This window comes from Pyrus communis, chromosome 12 (genome assembly GCF_041283825.1).
Source record: "Pyrus communis isolate YQ-2024b chromosome 12, ASM4128382v1, whole genome shotgun sequence".
Classification (NCBI taxonomy): Eukaryota; Viridiplantae; Streptophyta; class Magnoliopsida; order Rosales; family Rosaceae; genus Pyrus; species Pyrus communis.
In genome coordinates, this window is record NC_142576.1 from 7,109,992 (window position 1) to 7,128,616 (window position 18,625).

General features: G+C 40.5%; 4 protein-coding genes across 4 annotated transcripts; all 4 read right to left on the reverse strand.

The window, feature by feature from the left end:
• On the reverse strand, nt 1-3,759 carry LOC137745301 (E3 ubiquitin-protein ligase HAKAI homolog). The gene is made up of 5 exons (XM_068485233.2): nt 3,609-3,759; nt 3,416-3,506; nt 2,384-2,748; nt 2,164-2,222; nt 1-1,280 (listed from the first exon to the last, which is right to left on the reverse strand). The coding sequence occupies exons 3-5, from the start codon at nt 2,636-2,638 to the stop codon at nt 167-169; spliced, it is 1,428 nt and encodes a 475-aa protein (XP_068341334.2). The 5' UTR covers nt 2,639-2,748; nt 3,416-3,506; nt 3,609-3,759; the 3' UTR covers nt 1-166.
• Nucleotides 3,760-5,186: 1,427 nt separating this feature from the next.
• LOC137745726 (putative sugar phosphate/phosphate translocator At3g11320) lies at nt 5,187-7,560 on the reverse strand. The gene is made up of 4 exons (XM_068485728.2): nt 6,981-7,560; nt 6,371-6,474; nt 6,045-6,273; nt 5,187-5,778 (listed from the first exon to the last, which is right to left on the reverse strand). The coding sequence occupies exons 1-4, from the start codon at nt 7,425-7,427 to the stop codon at nt 5,620-5,622; spliced, it is 939 nt and encodes a 312-aa protein (XP_068341829.2). The 5' UTR covers nt 7,428-7,560; the 3' UTR covers nt 5,187-5,619.
• A 4,065-nt stretch (nt 7,561-11,625) lies between these two features.
• LOC137745724 (neutral ceramidase 2) lies at nt 11,626-15,826 on the reverse strand. The gene is made up of 10 exons (XM_068485727.2): nt 15,574-15,826; nt 14,969-15,305; nt 14,347-14,555; nt 13,912-14,265; nt 13,570-13,834; nt 13,219-13,483; nt 12,993-13,118; nt 12,744-12,807; nt 12,483-12,652; nt 11,626-12,339 (listed from the first exon to the last, which is right to left on the reverse strand). Exons 2-10 carry the CDS (start codon nt 15,280-15,282, stop codon nt 11,788-11,790), a joined length of 2,319 nt encoding a protein of 772 aa, XP_068341828.2. The 5' UTR covers nt 15,283-15,305; nt 15,574-15,826; the 3' UTR covers nt 11,626-11,787.
• An 877-nt stretch (nt 15,827-16,703) lies between these two features.
• Nucleotides 16,704-18,184, reverse strand: LOC137745727 (large ribosomal subunit protein eL33w). The gene is made up of 5 exons (XM_068485729.2): nt 18,032-18,184; nt 17,880-17,915; nt 17,547-17,775; nt 17,401-17,443; nt 16,704-16,894 (listed from the first exon to the last, which is right to left on the reverse strand). The coding sequence occupies exons 1-4, from the start codon at nt 18,061-18,063 to the stop codon at nt 17,402-17,404; spliced, it is 339 nt and encodes a 112-aa protein (XP_068341830.2). The 5' UTR covers nt 18,064-18,184; the 3' UTR covers nt 16,704-16,894; nt 17,401.
• Between the last annotated feature and the right edge of the window lie 441 nt (nt 18,185-18,625).

The window sequence follows — 18,625 nt, forward strand, 5'->3', positions numbered from 1 at the left end:
TTTAACCGGAAGCATGGAAATACAAGTACTCAGAGAGAACCTTGGACCAATATAACAGCAACCAGTTCCAGGGAGGGGAAAAAAAGGGAAAAATTACAAAAATTAATCTTTTCTGGACATGGCCACCACCATCCATCAGGGGGTAGTCATGTTTCCAGACCTAGCCCTATCCGTCTCGTCCAGTATCGCCTTGATAAAACTTACGTTTGAGTTGGGACATGTGATGTGGGGGTGGAGGCGGCGGAGGAAGTGACATGGGCTGTGCTGCTAAAACACCTTTGCCGTCCCTAGGATCCATAGTGTTACCACCCTGCACTGCTTCCATTGCTTTGTTGGTCATTTGCGGAGAATTGAAGGGCAAACCCCCGGGATTCCGTCCATATTCTCCTTGGTAAAATGCAGCTTTTCCTTGAGACTCTGCAGAGTTAGAGAAACCATCTGTATTTCCTTGACCCCCTGTTGAAGCTTCAAAAGGAACACCAGCCTGTCCTGCATTCCAAGACTGTGGATAACTAGCCGGAAAATTCATGTTCCCAACTGAACCTGGGGCGAAACCCAGTAACGACCCCTGTTCTGGTCCAACATCTGGGGCTGAATCCTGTCGTGCCATCTCATAGGGAGCACCATAAAATTGTTGGGATCCATCACTGGGAAAAGGAAAGCCATATGGAAGGGGCATCCTCATTTGACTGGAATTAACAGGAATTTCATAATTGGGGGGCGGAATGGAATGCATGGGTGGATATTCAGAAAAGGGAGTCTCAGATAAAATTCCTTGCTGCTTATCAGAAAACTGGCCAGATTCCTGCATTGGAGCACCCATTGAATCATAGCTTTGTCGATGGAAAAGATTGTGGGGAGCAGGCCTGTCAAAGCCTGGGGGCTGACTGGGGTCTGGTGGGTTATTCTGAACTTGCCCAAAAGCTGGGGCTGGGTTGGGCTGCATGACTGGCCTTGGAAGTGATTGTTCTCTAGACTGTTGAAGCCGAGCTTTGTCCTCGCGGTCATGGAGCTGAGAATTTGAACCAGGGGAAAATACTGGCCTTGATGGAGCACGAGCAGTGGATTCAGATACTGTACATTGTTTGATATTTTGAGATTCTGATTCATTTCCATCCATTTTGTCTCCATTTAGCTGAAGAAGGTATGCATGGTTCTCGTGAATATGAGATTCAAATTCACCCCTCTTCAAAAAAGATTTCAGACAGTGAGGTGCTGCACAAATGAAGATCCCCTCCATCATTTTGATTGTCTGAATCTTCTGGATGCGTTCATCACAACTGTGAAACATAAATCATGAAAGTTAGATGTTCAAATCATTCATCAACTAAATCCTATGCATGGTGGTAATCAATAATTTATTGATGCAAATTTTATTAGATTTTCATCTCCCCATGGAACTTGTTCTTTGATATATATCGCAGTAGACTAAACTTAGCAAATAGAAAATAACTACAAACACACAAGATTTATACTGGTTCGGGAAAACTTTTGCCTAAGTCCAGTTGTGATTTGTCTTAAGTAGAGAAAACACGACTTCTTTGAATTGATAATAGAGCATACAGTGCTTTTGTAAACCCTAGAACAAAAGGAAAACTAATGAAAAGGGCTTGAAAAGTTTGAGTTTTAACAATAAGGACAAAATAAAGGGTAAAGTGAATAGTACCAGGATTGACTTTTTAGTGTAAAAATGTGGTTTTTCATTAAAGTTCCCAAGAACAAATCCCTCTGACTTCTCTCAGCTGTCTCTATTTTCTTTTTGTTTCTCTGCCCCTTGCCGCACCCTATTTATAGGTACAGGGTGCAGTTTACATGCCTATTTTCTGATTTATTTTCCTATTCTATTACTTACATTCCTATTCCGTTTCTGCTTTAAGATTCCTAATCTAATAGTTCAAGAAAACTTAATTCTTTCCTAATCCTTGTAGGACAAGAATATGTGCACCTTTCGCTTTCCTAAAAGAATCCTAAATAAAATAGGACACAACCATTGACGAGCCAATTCCTAAGAAGTTTAGCCTTATAGTGTTTTATCCCTCAATTTAAATCCCTTGGGTTAGCCCTCCTCTAAATAATAAAAGTACACATGCAAGCCCAAGAAAACCCTTCTGCTCCTTCACAAGGCGAAAGAAAAGGAACACATGTAAAGTTCAGAAATCTTACAGATAGCATATTGAGTAACTCCTAGCACAATCCAGACAAAAGGCATGCTCACAAGGGCTCTGCAAGAACACAAGCTAGTTAATTTCCCCAGCGTCTAAAGGTATGAGGCTCAAGTTATGAAAATAACACCAAGACCATATTGAAACCCAATACAAGGAGGGAAAAATTTAAAGGGAAAGCAACTCGAAGATATGGAAAGACATATTTAGTTGGTCCGTACCAGGCGTCCATAGATAGCAATTGGAAAATCGCAGCTAACACAAAAGTGGACACGTTCTCCAAGCTGCCGACGAGACCTGCGGCCTACAGACTTGACAAGAGTAGTGGTGGTTGCTGCACCAATGCCCTTTGCCACAGGAAGATCAGCAAGGACAAGGTGGTCAGGGCATGCGACAGTCACAGTCTCTTCTGCCAAGTGTTTTGCCCCTGCAGCGCCCTCTGGTGGTGTAACACTCTTAAGCCGGATCTGAAGCATCTTTCACTATACTGTTACCCTCTTCTAATCGATGTATAAAGTTTGCGACTTACTATAGCACCCTTACAATTTCCACTTCAGCATACAATTACGAGACTGAATATCTTCTCCTGTAGATGAATAGAAAATGATAAGTCCCCATATTGGGGTTATTTAAAAGAGTGTATTATGCACTTACACATGGATGGCAATTGATGTATAAGCACTGATGCATTTATCTGGGATTGAAAATTAAAACTAGATTGACCAGAATTTGGTTCGATATTAGCGTGTTTATTTCTCATGTCTATGACCAGAATTAAGGAAATTATCGAAGACTGATAACAGTCAGACACGAGAAGGCGCAAAGACTATAGCTTATCCACAAATCTACACAAGCAAAAGACGAATCTAGAGGTAAGCAGTCAGCCACAAGGTATTCCTAAGTTGTAAGAACCAAACACAGAAACAACACAGGCAGAACATCATTGAATAAAACAAAGGTTGACCTGAAAAAATTCCAACTGCGATAAGCTAATCTACAAGGTTCAGGTGGGTGCTACAAAAAAAAAGTAATACCAACAAGTTGAATTTTCACATGTTCTCTCGAAACTCTGTATCAATCAGGAATTAAACTAAGCAGGTGATCCTAAAAATTGGAATTTGCAGCATGAAATCTCGGTTTGGTTCCATTGAATCCAATTCAGGATGCAATTAGAAGTTGGTATTGCATTCCAAAGCTCACATCTCAAATTTCCAATTTTCTCTGGACTGATCGGGACGAGCAAATAGACTTACCGGAAATTCTTCGTTACGACGTCGTCGGCGGTCGTAAGCTCGAGCAACCCAAGTCTGAAAAGGGTATGGTATTCAGTTACCGCCGCAAGCCCTAATACAATCCGATAGAAATTGAAGTGAATTAGTAATTAGATATTAAATTATGTGGGGATTAAGAAAAAAAAAAAAAAAGAAGAAGAAATTTAAGCAATACCTGAACTGAATTGGGGAAAATCGGCGGAAGAAGAAGAAGAAACTCTGAAATTGTGTTGATTGACGGGTGGGTTACGGGACGAGATTTGGAAGAAGGAGGAGACTGGTTTACTGGTTTGGTTTCTTGGGTTCGTTATTGGGCTGATCCACTTGAGGGCTGGTGTGGGCTTTTGGTTTTTTAACGAAAAATTAAAATAAATAAATTTAAGGTTCTATTTGGGGAAAAAATAAAAATAAATTAAAAATAAATAAAAATAAAAAGGAGTAAAGGTTTAAGTGGAAGGGGGTCTCAAGTTCAACTCACTTTTTTATTTTTATTTTTTCAAAAAAACGAGATAACTGGTCTCAAGTTCAACTCACTTAATACGAGAAGTATACGAACTTGTGCTTAATTGTGATGACGTAACTTTTTTCACTAGTGATACTATAGGGGAAATAACTTTGAATCTTGAGATAAGGTGCTGAGTGCAGTAGTATACAAATAATAATGTGTGGGTGCAAATCGCGCTAGATAATCCAACACACGGCTTATTTGAGGAATTTTGACTGTGAACATGGTGAAGCTACATGAGGATAAGGAGGGGTGGCCGCTTCTTCGATTGCTGAAAATCGTCATTGAGAGTGAGGATTTCACCCTTTTGGTCCTTTGAATTATTGTTGAATCTGCTGCACTACTTCGTTACTTTCTGTGTTTTATGCTTCATTACTTCTTCTGTGTTTTATTTTTTTAATACGCAAGCCAAAACAAAGTTGTTTTGGTCTATGATAAAAAAAAAACATAGAACAGTGTCGTTAAGGAGCACTACGATGAGGCTATAAGTATTCAAAAGTCTGTTAAGTTGTTTGGTAGTATAAAGGAACTGTGTGTGTAGAGAAGTTTCAAGTCCTATGAGACTCTATTTAAGGCCATTATGTGCCACAACCGGTATATGATGCCCAAGAGGTATTTTAATGCAATATTGAGTGAGCGAATAGAGCCCAATATGCATACTTATAAATTATATGAGTCAATCGGTCATACCCGCAAGGTGTTTAATGAAACACCCCACTTAAGTGTCTCTCTTTTGAATGCCATGCTCATAAGCTATTGTAGAGATCGATGGGAAGATACCTTGTATCTCTTCCATAACATGATGAGTCAAAAAGCAATGATGAAAAGCTCAATAATTTCACCACTCTCATTGCTCTAACGGCATGTGCAAGGTTAATGTACTCACATATGAAAATAATATGTATGAAGAAGCATGACGAGGTTGCATTGAATGTGTTTGTGTGTATGCGTTGATTGAATTGTATTCCAAATGCGGAGAAACGGACAAGATTGTGAAAGTGTTTGACGAGTTTTCGCAACCGAATGTGTTTTTATGGAGCACGACAAAAAGAAGTCAGAAACTTCTATCCTTTTATATTTCGCTTTACAATTCATGACTTCGCCATTTATGGTGAACATTCGTTATTCTTACCATTTTAAATAGAACAATAGATACACACATAGATCTTTTGTTTCCACTGGTCGTATGATCAGTTAATCATTGTAACGTTAATTTCGAAACGTATTTAAGCAAACACTGCCCAAACAAAGTGAAAATCAATAGTTTTTCATACCACCTGCATATTGCTACTGATTAACTGCAATCGAGCTAGTTTATTTTACAATTTGCAAACAATACCGACAAAAGTGTACACTATATATTGAACTAATGGTACTTCTCTTTCAAATGTCGAAAGAGATTCTATATTTCTAAGTTCGAATCACCGCAAGCGCATTGGGCATGGACAAAAAAGAAGATGAAAGTGGGCACAAAAAGGAGAAATTTTTCCTTGTAGCCGTAACGCGAGTGGTACACTACGTATTATTATATAAGTGGTAGGAAATGTTATTTTTTACGTTATTACTTTTTTAACACAAAATCTTACCATTTATATAGAAAAAACGTGATGTACCACCCTGCATTCCCGTCACATTAAAAAATCTCTCCACAAAAAGGTGCATTGGCCCCCAAACATTTGCCCTAGAGATGGATTCGACTATACCTCTTCTTGGCTTCACTGTACAAAATAACTCCAAGGACAGTGAGTGCATAACCCGCCATCCCCATGAATGACACTGGATTTTTAAATATCAAAACTGAGACCACCACAGCAACTACCCCTTTTGCATTCCCCAGCACCTGTTTTTAAGAAAGACCAATTATATAGTCAAAATTAAAAACCCTATCTCTCTGAATGAAGAAATAATTTACATGCAAATAAGACGTTAAAGTGACAGTATCTCAAATCAATAACACGATACTAAGTGGGCAAGTTAAGGCATAACGGCGTCACATGATAGGTCTAAGATACCGCCACCTTGACAATTTTGTTTGAGTGCAAGTTTCTCCCGTCTTGTGCAGAAGGAGATTACTAAAATATGTCATTGTGTGAACACAATTATTACCTGAAGGGTCAAAGCACTTGTATGCTTGGTGACCAAGAAATTGGTCAAGTTAACAAAATAAGCCATTGAAGAATTGAAGAACAGGTACCAAATAAGTTTGATATCTTTTCGAGCAAGTTCGATTGTGATTCCAACCACATTTTTCTCCATCAACAGTGTTGCAGGAAGTAAGAACGCCACGGCTAATGGTGCCATGTACAACAGCAGGTTCATAGAGTCCAGTTTTTCCCTGGAAAACAAAAAAGTATGAATCGTTAAGTCTAGTCCTTGACTTGTGTACCACAAAAACAATTGAGACAGCAAAAATGAATCGAAGAAAAAGTCACCCGTCAGAGGAAAGCAAAATTTCTTGAAGAACCGATTTGAATGCCCTTGCAGATGTAGCTGTAATACACATAATAAACCCGAAAAATTGGAAGCTTGGTTCGCCCTGCAACCATATGAAAGTCGGTATGAAACAGATGATACCTCTTCAAATAAAATTTAGTTGTAGTTGGTATGAAACGCATCTATCAGAATCACGTCGAAATTTTTATAAAAATCCAAGTTCTTCCTGAAACTCTCGTGTTTTTCTAACCCATAAGCACTTTTAACTTCTTCTATCTAGTGCTATCACAAGTGCTCTCGGTGATCTAAAAGCACTTTTACCCATTCTAAAACCAATTTCAAGCATGCGCTATGGATAGAACATAAGTAGTCTCCTATACCACACAATAGGAGGGAAAAAAAAGGATACACTCTCATCCTATGCAATGATACGATATTCCATATATAGTTTAGATGTTACGCAGTCAGAAAGTTTACCATGTTATATTTTTGAATTATAAGATTTATATTCACATATCATATTAACAGACGTATAACATAGCATATTTGTTAGACGGTCTTATCAGAAAAGAACATAGATGAAGGAAAAAAGGAGAAAGATTAGATTACCCCACTAGCAACGATGACACCTGCAACAACAGGAATGAGGGCGGCATAAGTAAGCCAAGCCTCCCTCTTCTTGATGATCAAGAAAGCAAAAACGGCGGTGAAAAACGGGGTGGTGGCGCTGACGGCCTGATTAAACGACACGGGAATGTACCTCAACGACACGTTACCGCAAACGACGGAGAAGCAGAAAACGACACTGAGCCCGGCGATCTTGGCGAACTGAACCTTTGACTTCAGGCTCTGCAGTAGGGCCACCTTCATCACAGCTATGGCGACGTAGCTGAACACCGAACACGCCGTCATGTGGCAGAGCGTCAGAAAAATCGGAAACCTGAACCCGTAGTTCGTGAGCAGGTACTTGTTTAGAAGCAGGACGCCGATGTTGGAGCCGTACCAGGCGGCGACCATCCAGACCGTCGTCCATTCGATCGGCGCAGACATCGTCATCGAATATGAATCAATCGAATAGAATCTAATCAAACCAAATCGAATGGAATCGAAGAGTGCGAAGAGGATGTAAGGCGCAAGCTTTAGTTATACGTTGTGGTAACGGTCAACGGGTGATGCCGGTTTTATGGTTTGGCGGGGCCCACAAATGGTGAGAGCGTTTGCTGTTTCTTTCATCGGACGGTTGGGGTTGCGCGTGATAATCATGTAGTTGGTTTCCTTTAAATATTTTTTTTCAGGTAATTGTCAGCTTTGAATTGTTGAAATATTGGAGTGGGACAAAATGCGCGCACCTTTTGAATAAGCGGAGACAGTGAAGGAATCAGAGAGGGATGTTGATTAGGTTGTAATTAACTGATGATTGCGATTAAGATGTCGACTGCCGGCGTCGCATATTCCGTTAAGACAACGTTAGGCCGGCAACTTTGGTTTGGTTTTCGGTTGGACTTGTGTCGTTTGGTGGTAATTAGTGTTGGGCAAAGCATCGTTAGTTCGTTAATCTTCACTAATCTGTAATTTCTGTTGAAAATCAATGTCAAAGTTAGGCAAGGAAAGTTAGGCAATGTTAGGTATGGTTGAATAAAAATTATTAGGTGCAATTAATGTGTTTTGTGTGGTAATAAATAATCTTAGTTTAATCATTTGGTTTGCTATAAATACCTAAGTTCTCAAGCATTGTAAATCATTCAAAGAAAAACAAAGCCTAGAGCTAAAGAAGAAAAGCTTTGCTAATTAGTTTGTTTTGTGAGCTTTCTTTAAGTGTGTGTTCTATTTTCTTCTTCTTGGGATCATTAGAGTTATCTTGGATACTCTTCTTATTCAACAATTGGTATCAGAGCCAAGTCGGTCAGGGATCGTTCTTGGTAGAGCATTGGTTGTAAAGTCTCTTGAAATTCCGAGTATGCTCTGTGGTTGCAGTTTTGACTGATCTTCCACATCAGAAAAGGTTTCTTGAGATTATTGCTGGGGTTATCACAAACCTTGAGAGGGAGCTTCTTTGTGTCGAGAGTAGTGTATTACTCTGCACGGTAATCACTCAAGCTTGTTCGGTGTAGTCAAAGTCTTGCCGATACGATGGGTGATCTTCAAGTTGTTGGAGGAATCAAGAAGCTCAACAACCAAAACTATAACACGTGGGCAACGTGTATAGAGTCTTACCTTCAAGGTCAAGACTTGTGGGAGGTTGTCGGTGGTAGTGAAGTTACACAACCGGCAGCGGAAGATGCTAACGGCGTCTTGCGAAAGTGGAAAATTAAAGCAGGCAAAGCGATGTTTGCTTTAAAGACCACAATTGAAGAAGAAATGTTGGAGCACATTCGGGATGCCAAAACGCCAAAGGAAGCATGGGACACTTTTGTTACACTCTTTTCGAAGAGGAACGATACAAAATTGCAATTTCTCGAGAATGAGCTGCTATCGATGGTACAACGCGACATGACGATTGCCCAGTACTTTCACAAGGTGAAGTCGATATGCCGCGAAATTTCTGAATTAGATCCTAGTGCTGCCATTGTAGAATCCAGGATAAAAAGAATAATTATCCATGGATTGAGACCCGAATATCGAGGCTTCGTTGCCGCTGTACAAGGATGGCCGACCCAACCATCACTTGTTGAGTTCGAGAATTTGCTTGCCGATCAAGAAGCTTTGGCAAAGCAAATGGGAGGGGTTTCGTTAAAAGGTGAGGAGGAAGCACTCTACACCACAAGTAAAGGCAGCTTTAAGCAGCGTGCTGGTGGTGGATCTAAAAGAAATGGTGACAAGGAAAAAGGTCATCAAGGAGGAGGGAGTTCTCGGCCAGGGGGAGCTCCGAAGTATCACGGCAACCGTGGTCAGTCCCAGAATAATAAAAGATTTGAGGGCAAGTGTTACAATTGTGGAAAGAATGGCCACATGGCGAAGGATTGCTGGTTCAAAAGGCCTGCAGAAAGTAATGTCGCCAACTTAGAGAAGAAAAGTGAAGATGATTGGGACGTCATTGCGTCTCTAGCCCTGGAGGAAGAATGGGATGCAGAAGCATCATCTTATTGGTGCTCAGAAAATGAGGCGTTGCCCGACCCAAAAGATTTAGAAGATACATTGCAAGGGAAACTGGGAGACCAAGCTGCCCAAATCCAATCAAGTCCAGATGAGCCTGAAGATTTGCTTGCTGGAGACGATGTCGAGCAAGAAGTACCTAAGAGTCCTTGGCAAACAGGTGTGTACCAACAACCACAAGAAGTTAGACCTAGTGAAGTGGAAGTATCAACTCCACAAGCACAACTAAGAAGGTCAACAAGAGTACGAAAGCCAAATCCTAAATATGCCAATGCTGTCATAATTGATGGAGCACCAAAAGAACCTGAGGTGTTTGAAGAAGCATCACAGAGTTCTGAATGGATAAGAGCTATGGAAGAAGAAATCAATGCGCTTAAGCAGAATCAGACTTGGGATTTGGTGCCAAAGCCAAGGGATGTGAAACCCATATCCTGCAAATGGGTGTACAAGATAAAGCGTCGTCCTGATGGTTCAGTTGAAAGGTACAAGGCTCGGTTGGTGGCTCGAGGCTTCTCTCAGCAATATGGACTAGACTATGATGAAACGTTTAGTCCAGTAGCAAAGCTTACAACCGTACGAGTCCTACTTGCACTTGCAGCTAACAAAAATTGGAATCTATACCAAATGGATGTGAAGAATGCTTTCTTGCATGGAGAGTTAGATCAGGAGATCTACATGATGCAGCCAATGGGCTTTGAAAGTAAAGTTCATCCCGAGTACGTGTGCAAGTTGAGGAAAGCACTCTACGGTCTAAAACAAGCACCAAGGGCGTGGTACGGTAAAATTGCAGAATTTCTAACGCAAAGTGGTTACTCAGTGGCGCATGCAGATTCCAGCTTATTTGTTAAAGCTAATGAAGGAAAGTTAGCTATCGTGCTGGTGTACGTAGATGACCTAATCATCACTGGCGATGATGAGGTTGAAATTTGTCGAACAAAGGAAAATTTGTCAGTTCGGTTCAAGATGAAAGAGCTTGGACAACTCAAGCACTTTCTTGGATTAGAGGTTGATCGCACACAAGAAGGCATATTTCTGTGTCAACAAAAGTATGCAAAAGACTTGTTGCAGAAGTTCGGAATGCTCGAATGCAAGCTGATCTCTACGCCGATGGAGCCAAATGTCAAAATGAGTGCACATGAAGGAAAAGATTTGGAAGATGCGACGATGTATCGACAATTGGTAGGTAGTCTGATCTACTTAACCTTGACTCGACCTGACATTTCTTATGCAGTTGGTGTGATGAGTCGGTACATGCAAAATCCAAAGAAGCCTCACTTGGAAGCCGTTCGACGAATACTGAGATATGTGAAGAGTACAATTGACTATGGTCTTTTGTACAAGAAAGGTGAAGACTGCAAGTTAGTTGGTTACTGTGATGCTGACTATGCGGGAGATCATGACACCAGGAGATCAACAACTGGGTATGTGTTTAAGCTTGGTTCTGGAACCATCTCTTGGTGTAGCAAGAGACAGCCAACGGTATCTTTGTCAACCACAGAAGCAGAGTATAGAGCTGCAGCAATGGCAGCTCAAGAGAATGCATGGCTGGTACAGTTGATGAGTGATCTACATCAACCAGTAGATTATCCAGTACCATTGTACTGTGATAACCAATCGGCAATTCGCTTGGCAGAAAATCCAGTCTTTCATGCAAGAACTAAACATGTGGAAGTGCACTACCACTTTATCAGAGAAAAGGTTCTACAAGAAAAGATTGAGATGAGACAAGTCAAGACGAATGATCAAGTTGCGGACTTGTTCACAAAAAGTTTAAGTACAGGCAAGCTCGAAATTTTTCGCTGTCTGCTCAGCACAGTGCAAAGAATGAAAGCTGACATTGAGGGGGAGTGTTGAAAATCAATGTCAAAGTTAGGCAAGGAAAGTTAGGCAATGTTAGGTATGGTTGAATAAAAATTATTAGGTGCAATTAATGTGTTTTGTGTGGTAATAAATAATCTTAGTTTAATCATTTGGTTTGCTATAAATACCTAAGTTCTCAAGCATTGTAAATCATTCAAAGAAAAACAAAGCCTAGAGCTAAAGAAGAAAAGCTTTGCTAATTAGTTTGTTTTGTGAGCTTTCTTTAAGTGTGTGTTCTATTTTCTTCTTCTTGGGATCATTAGAGTTATCTTGGATACTCTTCTTATTCAACAATTTCTCCTTTGACTTAAGACGTTAGATATTGCAGAGAAGAACTATTCACCTGCCTCGGTCTACTGCTACACTCTGCACGGAGTGCAACAATACAAATAAGCCTTGTGGGGAGCGTCGGTACATAATTTAAAATGTTGGTAGTGTGCATTCGTGCAGCATGTCCAACTGCCTAAGCTACTACAAAAGCACTTGAAGAACCTGTGAAATGGCGAATGGACCCGAGTAAATTCTTAGAGGCACCAAAATGGCTAATCCTGTAGACACCGAAAGCTGCATTTTCCGGTATCCTCCATTCAATAGTTGCGTAGCTCTGAGGGCTAAGTTTTGCAGGCCGTGACCACTTAAACTTCAAGCAAAAATCATCGTCATCATAGGCCGGAACCCATGTCTTTTTGTCGTTCTGTAGAATCTCAACCAATGCAAATGTGCCTTCTGTCAGGAGGTCATTCCTTGGGCAAGCAGACCAGAAGGTGACTGCAACCGTGTTGCCTCTCTTGAAGGTGGAATCTAGAGTTACGTCGGTTTTAACATCCCCAAAATTAACACCAAGAGGGGTGGCGTCCAGGACAACTGGTGCTAGTAAGCTGATTTGCTTGTCGAGGAGGTCTGGTGGCTGTGGACCTGGTTCGACAGTTTGGCCATTGACGAGAGCTGCAGCTAGTTTCTTGAATTCTTGGATGTACGCTTCAAGTGTGTGTGGTCCGTAAAGCGTGGAGGCTCCCTTAAAAGTGAAAAAAAAATCAGAATTCGTGTTTCTTCTGGGAATGTAACACTCCATTCTGTTCATTATGTTCCTAATTTTGGAAGACATGATAAATTACAGAATGAACAAACCACAAAAGTTGAGGGATGAGTGAATCGAACCTCGTATCTCTGCACTTTGTACTCCTCGAAGGTGGTAACATACTGTGAATATGTATTTGTTAGCCCTGCAATGACTATATGGACATTGTTGTCAAATTCTTTCCTACCTCCAGAGATAAGGACCCCTTTGACAGCATCGCGGAGGCGCCTTCCAGCCATGGTTGTAAATTCTGAAGAAACGGATATCTAGGTTAGTTTACTACGTTGAGGAACAATAATGGCGCGAAGGTTGTAAACACGATACAATAGGTTTGGTTGTACCTCCAGGTACACAGAGAATGACAAGCTGTCCAATTCGTAAAATTTGAACCGGTAGTATTGAGGGCTGCAGATGTAGTTAGACATATTTTCATCAGTGCCAATTAAAAATTTCGGACAAAAAAATTATCTTCTGATATTACATTTACACCGTAGAAATTATTCAAATTGTAATGCCTTGCACCATAAGTTATTCCGCTAACAGCATCACAAATCTGGCATGGAGCCAGTAAAAAAGCTACATATACATACCGCCCAATCATATGGTTCCTTCATCTCCCCAGTGTCAAGCAGAATAGGCTTCGGACACTGGCAATTGATTTGCTCCTGGTCCGGTGCCTTCAGCACGTTCCTTACCAATCTCCAGAATGCATTACCCTACAGAAGCATGAAAGAAAACAATCATGGCAAAGTTGAGTTGCTTAACCAATCAAGATTTATGTAAAGAAGGCACAAACTTGCTCCAGATAATTCTTACCTGGTCATCGCCCTGCTTGAAATCGAAAGCTCCAGGGCCATCAGTGGTTCCTGCAGCAAAGGCAAACCCCATGGCAGCGGGGCACGTTTTCACTACCTCAGCCCCTCCAACTTTCGGAACTGAGACCTCAAGGCTGGAAAAATCTATGTATGCATGTTGGTATCCAATCTTCCCTTTGAGCTTCTCAGTTGCTTTGTCAAACAGTTCCACAGCTTTTCTGAATTGCCTTTCACCAATTATGCGAGTACTCTCAAATTCATCGGAACTGCCAAATGAAGAAATTGTTCAAAACCGCATAGGTATGATGTTTCACCATTATATGAATCTTAGGGAGATTGTAGAAACATGTACCCTGGTCCCCGGCCATAGCACAATTCATTTCTGCCATTGCAGGTACTGTGATAGAAATCACACGGAAGTCCTGTGTCTGTGCAGAATGCACCAAGAACATTTGGGCTTACATCGCCACAATTTGATTGACAGAATGCAGATACAAATTCAGGCTTTTCCGCCTTCCTCAAAGCATTCCTAACCCGTCTTGCAGAACTTGAAAGCCTTGTCACAGGTTGTCCTTTATAAGGTTGAAAGGAGGCGGCGAGTCTCATCAACTCATTGCCTGTTACGTACATACCATTTGTTATTAGAAAGCCGAACAGTCTACACTAAATCATGGACAAAAAAAATTTCACTTACCTTTCGCATCATCGTTAGGAACTAGGGTTGAGACTCTTCTGGGGATTCTGCCAGTATCTGATCTATTGGCAAATAGGCCATCGAAACCTTTAACACCTTTCTGTTCAAACCAGTCCTCCATGAATCGTGCTGCAGCTCCTTTGTTATCTCCGCTTATCAATGAGTTTGTACGACTCATGGAAGTTCCATGAGTTGCAAACCAGTTAAAGCTACCTATAGCGCCCCACTCGTCATCTTCAAATTTTATGAGTGTCATATCTTTATCAACATCATACTTGTATTTTCTCCTCTCGTCTGCAGGATTGTTGAGATATGCGCTTGGACTGCGGTTAACACCAGCATCTAAGAGCTCTCCTATAAAACCATGACAAAAGATTTAAAATAGCATCACAAAATGGTAACAAGACTACAGAAATTATGAGTGAAATTCCTTACCTTTATTCACAAAAATTGAACCGGGACGGAGATTTTCGTGAGCTTGAATAATGGTTTTCTCAATGCCATCAACAAGAACATCAAATGATTGTCTTACAAACCCAAGAGAAGTCACAATATACACAACATACTGAAGGTAGCCCCCAGGCCCTGCATGAGTGTGAATCCCGCTAATTGCCACATTCTTCTCTGTGTAAAGGTCCCCATACCTTGATTGCACAAAATGAAATAGTAAATGAAATAGAGTAACATACACACTAAATTGTATATAAACGCCATTCTTCTACTCATAAGCGCTTTTGCTTAAAGTGCGTTTATTAGAAATACGTCAAAATTTTCTAAAATAAAGTCATGAAAGTACTTTCTAAAGAGAACTTGGTTTCCTAAAAACGCTTCTAAGGCCTTGAAGCATTTAGCTTTATTCTAAACGCAGTCAAAAGCGTTTTTGGTGCTTTTAACTGTTCTGAAAACAGTCACAAATAAGCTCATTTTCCATAGGCTGTATTTTTATGATTCCCTAATATATGCTTATAGGGAGCAATTTTAGTAAAACCCAGTAAGAAAAATCAAACCTTCAAACAAATGAGGAAAAAACATTAGCAGGAGGGTTGTGTATGTGTACCTTGCTTTCAATCTCTCAAGCACTTTAATTGTCACAATTTGGGAGCCCATGCATGCATCAAGATTCACAAACACCACACGATTCCCCTGTTGTTGTTCTGCCACAATAAACGCGCGAGCTCGAAGCCGGAAGTGAATCCCAGATGCAATCTGCTCTGCATTTGCGTATCCCATCATGTTCACATCGGCAGCAGGCCCTGTTATGTCATGGCTTCCGAGGCCGATCAGATAATTCGAAGCCGAGGAAGAAGAAGCAGACGAAGACGCTGCTTCGACTTTGTGCAGCGAGAACAGCAGAAAAACTATGAACATCATCTCATATGCTTCGTCCCGGTGAACTGCGAAGTGGGAAAGAAAGATTTAAACTTTGGAAAGAAAAGAAAAGTGTATGAGTGCTTTTATGAGTGTTAAGCTTCTTGCTGTCATGTGGGCAGTGGGGTCAATGAAAAAGAAAAAATTTGTGATTAGTACAAAGCCATAAAACAGAAGTAGTTGAGCCGACAAACGAAGGCGGATCATGAGTTTTTTGGAGTGTTAATAATCGTCGTTTGGCAGTTATAAGATGAGTATTCGTAGGGGATGCATGAACTGAGCAACGTGACTAACCGCATAGGCAAGATCCGAACGAGTGAGAGACAGATACTGCAAAAAACCACCAAGAAGGCGATACTCAGTGGGATCGGCTAGGGGAGTGCCCAAATTTTGACGATGTGTACGCGTATGTCGTCGTCGTGTTTCTGAAAATGGGTGGGGATTTGGGGAGTGTGAAAAGGTTGGAAAGATTTGTGCCAGTTTTGTTTTATTGGTAGAGGACATGATTGCAAAGTAGAAGATATTTCTCACAGATTAATGTGAACGCGTAATATTGGTGGAGGTGATGTGGGAGGATATGGGGCACTGAGTCACTGAGTCACTGAGCTTACCTACCATTCCCCACACCATGGAGAGATATTTTTGCTGGAATACAGCTCGGTACATCAAATCTCATAGTACAATTAATTTGATACTTGAAAGAAAAAAAAATTCAACCATTTATATTATGATACTTGGTAAAGATTTTATCATATATAGCCAAAACTTATCCCTCAATTTCAAAAATGTCCATTTTTATCAACTTTACAACATTAAAATTCGAGACAGTAAAAAGATTGTTCTAACTAAAACTCTTTCTGAAACAGGAAAAAACTTTGGCAGTTCTAACCTCTAACCATGCAATTTACATGGATGTAGTTATAGTGATACTTTTCCTTCCAACGTCAAAAGAGATTTTAAGTTCAAATTCCCGTCCTCCTAACCCTCTCCTGTTGATTCTTTCCAAAGTAAAACAGAACTTATGTTCAAATTGCGGTTACACGATCCCTCCCCTAGCGATTTGCATCCTATGCAATGCGAAACTCCATTGTTTCTCCAAGAGAGAAATTTCTGCCCGGAGTCACGGACGCACTATCAACACATTTGTTAGGCTCATCATCGCCACAATGGCGGTGGAAAACAGAGAAGCCTAACGAAGGCTTTACGCAGTGGGATCAACTAATACAAGAGGTATTCAATGACCGAATCAAAACTCATAGCTTCTCAAAACACACCATCCGAAACAGACCCAAACAGTCGCATATGAATTTTATGTATCGAAACAGACCCAAGCAGTTGCGACACACCAAAGAGTCGCGCATTGAAATTCTTTTCGTTCTTTACTAAAAGCGATACGCATAACTTGCAGATAATTCACGATGGAATGCAGAAACAAGATAGAAGACTTTATAACAAGAGGCATATTCAAAACAAGCACCAAGCATCTTTGTAAACATCTCACATTCACGAGTACAAGAAGATTTATAAAGTCTAAACACGATTCTAGATGAAATAAAACCAAAACTTCAAACGCTCCACCTCCAATGCATTCCATCATCTACATTAGCCCGCACACCTGCAAAACAGATGAAACGACGACAATGACGACAAGAAACACACACACGGAAAGAAACGAAACTATTGACTACAAAAAACATCTATGCAAATGTGCAAGTACCAGGGAAAATTGCTTATTCTAAATATATTAAAACTCAATTCGCATATCCATCAGTCCATCCGGGACATCCTGGTGGTTTGACAGTCTCGCTGAGGTTCAACCCCGACAGAGTGCAGTATTTTTGCATAGCTTTGTTGTGAGAGCAATTAATAATCTGAACTACTTGTTAATTTCAACCATTCTATTAGAGATCAGATGAAATAAGTTTTCGACCCGTAAACCAGGAGAGGCCTAAATTCCTTCCATTCATAACTATTTGGTTGATGCGGGTATGCAATAAAGTGCCATAGTAATTGAAATCGAGTTCATCTATTCGGGTATGCAATAAAGCAACAGAATAAGTGCAATAATAATTGAAATCACAATGCCCTTAAAACTAACACATAAACGAAAAATATTAGTACCTCAAATGTTGCTGGGGTACATGAAAACCCTGACTCTAGCTCCCTGTTCAATTAAACAAACCAAAGTAATCAACAAATTAAACCCTAATCAAATCAACATTAAGCAAAACTGGCAACTTAAAGATTTAACCAAACAAATCAATTACCATAGATTTGGGGGGAAGATTGGACGTGAACTTGGCGCGAACGACGCCGCTGTTTCCATGAGGCCTGGAGACCTTTCCCCAAATGCAACGGTAGTGGCTACCGTTCTTCTTCACCTTGGCCTTGTAGATGTACGCCAGCCGCTTTCCGGCGTACCACGCCACATCCTCCTTGGTGTTCACATTCTCGATCTGAATCAGCGACGTGCTCGGGTACTGGTTCGACTTGGACCTGCAAAAAAAACCCAAAAGCAAAAACACCCGTGTCAATAAAACCCATTGCCAAACACGCCCTTAGCTCAATAACCCAGATCAGAAAAACTCCATTTTTAGTACCTCTTGTATCCCAGAACAGTTCCTCGCACATAAAGTCTGCGAAAAAATTATTAAAAAAAATCAGAAGAAAAATGATGAGAAATTTGATTATTATTAAGTGGTTGGAGATATTGACGAAGGATTGGTATAAGAGATGGGATTTTGGAGGGGACCTGATGCGCTCTCCTTGGCGTCCCTTCACCATTTTCGAACGGAGCTCTGTGCGTCTCTGGCGGCTGCTGGTGTGTTGGGAAGACGGAAACCCTAGGAGAAAGGGGAGGAGGATTCAGTGAAGGGTTTATATACGGCAGGAGGAATTATACGATGTGTATGCGCGGACTGTGTGATTAGTACGCTTTGGGTACTGTTATTTTTTGGGCCTATTGGTCTTAGGCCCAAGACAAACCCTAACTTGTGAAATTTTAATTTGACATAATTTAGCGTTTGAGAATTTTCTTACTCGAGAAAACACTTTACTTTTACAAATAATTCAAAATTATTACTAAAAATTCAAGTGATTTATGCAAAATTATTTGAGATTGTTTCCTAAACCCTAAGAAACACTTGAGCGGTGTATTTTTATAAATTCAAAATACTTTTAAGTAATTCTGCCAAACAAGTCAAAAACAACTTTTTATTGCTAAAAATGAAAGTGTGTTTAGTCTAAATAATTGAAGGCACTTCCGACAATGGTTGATGTAAGAACTTAAATTGTTTGTTATAGTTCTAAAGCACTTTCATAAGTGGTGGATTGCTATGTGGTTAGT

Bases quoted from the DNA above. Each gene is read 5' to 3' on its own strand.
- LOC137745301 (XM_068485233.2), bottom strand. From the start codon at position 2,638: ATGCTTCAGATCCGGCTTAAGAGTGTTACACCACCAGAGGGCGCTGCA. The intron at 2,223-2,383 runs GTACGGACCAAC...GTGTTCTTGCAG, and splicing joins TTGCTATCTATGGACGCCTG to AGCCCTTGTGAGCATGCCTT. The intron at 1,281-2,163 runs GTAAGATTTCTG...TATGTTTCACAG, and splicing joins AGTTACTCAATATGCTATCT to TTGTGATGAACGCATCCAGA.
- LOC137745726 (XM_068485728.2), bottom strand. From the start codon at position 7,427: ATGACGATGTCTGCGCCGATCGAATGGACGACGGTCTGGATGGTCGCC. The intron at 6,274-6,370 runs GTGACTTTTTCT...TTTGTTTTCCAG, and splicing joins ATTTTGCTTTCCTCTGACGG to GGAAAAACTGGACTCTATGA. The intron at 5,779-6,044 runs GTAATAATTGTG...TCTTAAAAACAG, and splicing joins CAAGTGCTTTGACCCTTCAG to GTGCTGGGGAATGCAAAAGG.
- LOC137745724 (XM_068485727.2), bottom strand. From the start codon at position 15,282: ATGATGTTCATAGTTTTTCTGCTGTTCTCGCTGCACAAAGTCGAAGCA. The intron at 14,266-14,346 runs GTAAGGAATTTC...ATGGTTTTATAG, and splicing joins TTCAATTTTTGTGAATAAAG to GAGAGCTCTTAGATGCTGGT. The intron at 12,808-12,992 runs GTATGTATATGT...CTACATCTGCAG, and splicing joins AGGAACCATATGATTGGGCG to CCCTCAATACTACCGGTTCA.
- LOC137745727 (XM_068485729.2), bottom strand. From the start codon at position 18,063: ATGGTGAAGGGACGCCAAGGAGAGCGCATCAG. The intron at 17,916-18,031 runs GTCCCCTCCAAA...ATTTTTTCGCAG, and splicing joins CGCCAAGGAGAGCGCATCAG to ACTTTATGTGCGAGGAACTG. The intron at 17,776-17,879 runs GTACTAAAAATG...TTTTTTTTGCAG, and splicing joins ACTGTTCTGGGATACAAGAG to GTCCAAGTCGAACCAGTACC.